This window comes from Solanum tuberosum, unplaced genomic scaffold (genome assembly GCF_000226075.1).
Source record: "Solanum tuberosum cultivar DM 1-3 516 R44 unplaced genomic scaffold, SolTub_3.0 scf00186, whole genome shotgun sequence".
Taxonomy (NCBI): Eukaryota; Viridiplantae; Streptophyta; class Magnoliopsida; order Solanales; family Solanaceae; genus Solanum; species Solanum tuberosum.
In genome coordinates, this window is record NW_006239112.1 from 78,623 (window position 1) to 83,914 (window position 5,292).

The 5,292-nt window shown below is 36.8% G+C and overlaps 1 protein-coding gene across 10 annotated transcripts in view; it reads left to right on the forward strand.

Moving 5' to 3' along the window:
- Window positions 1–5,031, forward strand: part of LOC102583326 (ABC transporter C family member 12-like) — a 70,369-nt gene extending 65,338 nt beyond the window's left edge. For 9 of the 10 annotated variants that reach the window (XM_006354927.2, XM_006354930.2, XM_015312114.1 and 6 more), the window contains 3 exons: window positions 1,979–2,100; window positions 4,220–4,465; window positions 4,565–5,031. In XM_006354927.2, the coding sequence (XP_006354989.1) occupies window positions 1,979–2,100; window positions 4,220–4,465; window positions 4,565–4,744 (548 nt within the window). In that variant the 3' untranslated portion in view covers window positions 4,745–5,031. Of the gene's footprint in view, window positions 1–1,978; window positions 2,101–4,219; window positions 4,466–4,564 lie in introns of those variants that run through there. The other variant, XM_006354931.2, reaches the window with a different exon arrangement.
- Window positions 5,032–5,292: the final 261 nt, after the last annotated feature.

A 5,292-nucleotide genomic window follows, 5' to 3' on the forward strand; every position in this document is an offset into this window, starting at 1 on the left:
CTAGTAGGGGGAGGGGTTTGGTAGGGGGTGGAGTGATAAAAAATTTTTTTAGAAAAACTAATTTATTTATAAAAAAAAACTAATTTTTTTTAACATTCTTTTGGGATAGGGGGGCTGGTAGGGGGTTGGGGTGATCAATAAAACTTTAAAAAGATTTTGTTTTTAATGTTTTTAACAAAATCCGTACTATAATATGGGTATTCATAGTTACCCATATTATCCATTGGGTAACTCTTTTACCCATTTAAAATATGAGTCGAGTCAAGTACTTTATCCATTTTTGTTTAACTTGTTTTTGATCGACTCATATTCGACTCGACTGCTCGTTTGCCACTCCTACTCGTAAGTAATGAAATCTTTTTCTGTTTTTCAGTTTGTCTGAGAGTATGGTACGAGACTTGGCTCAAATTCATCTTTCGAATAATATGTACTTAATCTGCAAACTGTATCATACTAATTTCTTGCTAAATTCATGCTTGAAATCATCAAGGTTAAAGAAAAATGTAGTAATCATGTTAAGCTGGTTCAATATGGATTAAAAATCAAGTAAATCAATGAGAACTGAAATTTATGTTGAATTTGCTTAATTAGAGTAAAAGCCCAAAGTTGAATCATCAAATTTCTGTAATACCTTCTGAAAAATAAAACTTTTGCATGAGGGTGGAACGATACCCTCATTGAAGCCCTTACATATCTGGTAGACACAAGGACTTTTGACTGTTAGTTTGAATTGATAAGGCTGAGAGAGGAACCCTAGGTCTGCTTTTACTTGAGAGAGGTTTATTCTGACTGTGATAGTTATAATGTTGAATATGAGAGAACTTATCGACTTGTCTGATATATTCTCTCCTAGGAGAAGCTAAAATTTCGTAGTTCAGGTGTAAAAAGGTAAGGAATGGATGAAATTGCCCATGTGGAAAAGTTTTAAAATTTTTGAAAGTAGTGACCCATGAGTCACTCCATGACTCGTGGACTGATTCCACGGATCATGGTTTGGATCGTGATTTCCCAGAGGATTTTGCGTATCTTTTGAATCCACTTCACGGATCGTGGATTGCCTAACATGACTCGTGCTGTCAGTCGTGGTTCTGAGGAAAATTTGTCAACTCTCTGTCCAGGTTCCATGTGCCACTCTCTGACTCGTGATCTCATTCCACGAGTCGTATTGTGTATCTTGGGAACCTGGGAGTTGAACTATTTTGGAGGCTAGTTCCACGAGTGGTTCCACGGATCGTGGACCTGGTTCACTACTCATGAACCAATCTGTGGAACCTGGGACTGCAAAATTTCAGACTGGTTTATCTGTGGTAAGTGCTAAATATTCATAGGCTCAAAATTCGAAGTGTTCATTATGCTAGGTGCTGATGAATGAGTTTGTACTCCATGTTCTTTTCCTTGAACAAATTCACATACTTTGGCAATTAGTACATATGCGAGTAGGTTTATGTAGATTTCCATGATAACTTGTGAGGTGAAACTCTACTGTGTTACAATCTTCTCCATGGAAAACCAAGCTCTGCGCCACACAATCACATATGCGATAAAGTCTTCTACAAAATTTTATCTAGGGTTATCCTGCATGTGCATCTGGAAGCACAAGGTATTGGGAAAATAGAGATCCTAAATCTGGTTTTGGGGGTATTAATCTATATTGGGTATAAGAGTGATATTGTAATCCAGGACTCGATAATCCTCAGAATTAGTCCCCTTTCATTTATTCTTCTTCCTTCTCTTCTTTCAATCCCTTCTCCCTTCATTCTCATTCTATAGCTATTATGAAAAATAGGCATACATGGGTCCTGATCTTGCTTGCCCTTGATATAATTTGGGACTACCAAATCTTGCCCCAGACCTAGTGAACCCTTATTTATACTCAAATGTATGCTGAAGTTATTGTTGCATGACTACGGATTATCCCCAAAATGTATTACTGGTATGCATGTTTTTTTCACATTAATTATCTTTTCATTTTCATTAGGTACTGTACGATTTAATCTTGATCCTTTTAACGAACACAATGATGCTGACTTATGGGAGGCATTAGAGCGGGCACACTTGAAGGATGTCATAAGCAGGAATACCTTCGGTCTAGATGCTGAGGTGAGCTTATTTCCTTTCAATCTGCTTTAAGTTGAATTCATTACTGTTAAAATGATCAGTAGGTGTGGAAAATTGCTGCTATCGAGAATTAGCCCAGACCCATAAAAGATAAACTCAAAAGTTTAGATTTCACTCTTTCTTGATGAAATTCTTATTTAGGTACCTAATAAGCCCTAGTAAGGTAACCCTTCGGGGTGGCCCAGTGGTTTGAGCTTGGGACTTCCATGTTGGAGGTCTTAAGTTCGAAACCCCTTGCCAGCGAAAGCAAGGGGTTTTCCTTTTGGGTCGAGCTCGTCGCACCAGGCTTTCCTAGTGCGGGTTACCTCTCCTATGTGGTTTGCGAGCTATTGCATAGGAGCGGGGGTTATACCCTGTGCGCACCCAAAGGGTAGCGGCTGCGGGTTTCCCTTGTCATCAAAAAAAAAAAAGAAACCCTAGTAAGGTAGAAGCATATATCTTACATAATAGAAGTCCTTATAAGACTAGACTTACACAGGCATATAGATCTGCAAGAGGCTGAAAAGCAGTAGTCCACTAGCACTAGCAGGTTAGCAAATAATTCAGTGTCTTCTTTTTTATTTTTTGCTGCCCTTTTTTTTTAATTCTATTAGGGTAAAGAAAGTTGGGGTGGGGTCATGATGAGGGAGGTGGCTGCGGGGTTCCCTTGTCATCAAAAAAAAAAAGAAACCCTAGTAAGGTAGAAGCATATATCTTACATAATAGAAGTCCTTATAAGACTAGACTTACACAGGCATATAGATCTGCAAGAGGCTGAAAAGCAGTAGTCCACTAGCACTAGCAGGTTAGCAAATAATTCAGTGTCTTCTTTTTTATTTTTTGCTGCCCTTTTTTTTTAATTCTATTAGGGTAAAGAAAGTTGGGGTGGGGTCATGATGAGGGAGGTTAACCCAGTGTTGTCAAAGGTGCAGTTAATCCCTAAAGTGAGGCTCAAAATGTGTTGAGTGCCTCGCTTTGCTTAATGTGCAGTTTAGTGTCATCATCAAGGTTCTAATACATACTTTTCCTTGCCACTGAACCTCTTACGAAGCGGTGACACTAAACAATTGGTATTTCACTGTACTGTATTTTTTAAAATTGCTTTGTTCATATATTTGTCATTCTTGCTTATTATTATTAGTCTTAGACTAAATATATTCATTTTATTTTTTCGCCCTTTGTGCCTTTTTCCGTTAAACCCCACACTTTATTTGCACTTTGTGCTTAAAGCCCCAACGAACCTTAGAGTTATTTTTGCGCTTTTTGCTTTTGACAACACTGGGTTAACCTATGTGAGGACTGAGGACTTTGAATTGTGGAACAACGATCATTCTATTCTTAGCAAGATATTCTGACAGAAATGTGATTTAGGATGATAAAAACATCTTCAACCATTTAGAGCCACAGGAAGTCATGGTGATTGGTGAATTATGTTCAAGATTAAGAATGTTTTTCCATATTTTCTTACCACTGATGAATTTTGATAATCTTAAAGTTCCATAATTGAACATTAGGTAGTTACTTACTGTAACATAAACAGGATTATGCATTTGAAAAGAGTGAAATAACTGCTTTTTGATACGCACACAAGTATACTATTGTGGTATAATTATCATGTATGTATTTATTTCGGTGTGTGGTTTGTGAATGTATATTGTTCTAATATAATCTTCTTTGGAATTCTTAATGTTGGAGAAACTTTTGGCCTGAGATGGGTTGTTAGTGAAGAAACATGGATGAGGATTCAATTAGTCGACCACAACTTGGTTTGGATTGAGGCATTGTTGTTTGTGTTGTTGTTCATAAAGATTTATGTAATTCTTTGCAAATCAAATGGCAGATATTAAAAAGAAGTGTATGATATACGTCTTACACATGTTCTGGTAGAAGAAAATGTTATGATAACTAGACAAGTTTGTTTGGTAGAGAAACATGTTCTGGATTATATTTCAGTTGTTTAAATCATTCGTTAGAACTTGTTTAATATGGATAGAATTTTACATGGAATGTGTCAAAAAGTCTTGGGATGCTTCTGAGGGAAAAAGTGTTGTCTCATATTGAGAAGGTGTGAGTCTCTAAAAAATGTTGCTTTGGTCATAATGTTGTTTTGGGCTTAATCAAGGTTTCAGAAGGTGGCGAGAACTTCAGTGTTGGACAGAGACAACTTTTAAGTCTGGCTCGAGCAATACTGCGAAGGTCAAAGATCCTTGTTCTTGATGAAGCCACAGCAGCTGTTGATGTTAGAACTGATGCACTTATTCAGAGAACCATAAGAGAAGAATTCAAAACATGTACAATGCTCATAATTGCTCACCGTCTAAACACCATAATTCACACTAATTGTATCCTAGTGCTTGATGCTGGGAAGGTATATTCTTGTGAATCTCGTTCTTCCACTGTTCTTTCATTTCCTGCTATACTTTTTCTAACTTCCTTTTTTCTAACATTTTCCTCTTGCTTATATTAGGTTGTTGAGTATGATACTCCGCAGAACCTCTTGCTTAACGAAGGAAGTGTTTTCTCTAATATCGTTCAGAGCACAGGTGCTGCAAATGCCCAGTATTTACGTAACTTAGTACTTAACAAAGAGAGAGATGACATGTTCATGGAAGAAGAACTCATGCATATAAATGGGATGAGTAGATGAAGGTATCTTCTCAGTGGAATGACAAAGGAGGCAATTGTATATCTGAAAGATGTTTTGGAGGGAAACTCATTATTGAAGAGATAAACTTAGTTGCTCTAAGGTCTCTAGAGAAAGATGGTGGTCAATTTTCCTTCATGTTATTGAAGATACAATTTTTATTTTGATTCTACACTTCTCATTTCCCTCTATTTCACCATATTACTCCTAACTTGGTTGGTTCCTCGTATTTTGCAAAAACATAGCTGCTAGCCAATACTATATCTACATTACATACTTTTTTTCTTTGAGATTCTGGGAATCCCGTTGAGTTAGAAACCATGCTGTGACATGATTTATGAGATATAGACTTCTATTCCCACTAAAATTTTGATACTTGGAACATGAAAAGAAAACTCAAGGTTGCAGTTACTGCTAGTCATATTGAGAATGCATTCCACACTCTCAATTGGAGTAATACAGAAATTCAAGGTAATGACTACTTCAGTCATTTTCACTATAGTGTTCCTCAGTGTTTATTCTCATTAATTTATGCCTCTCAAAATGCCAAA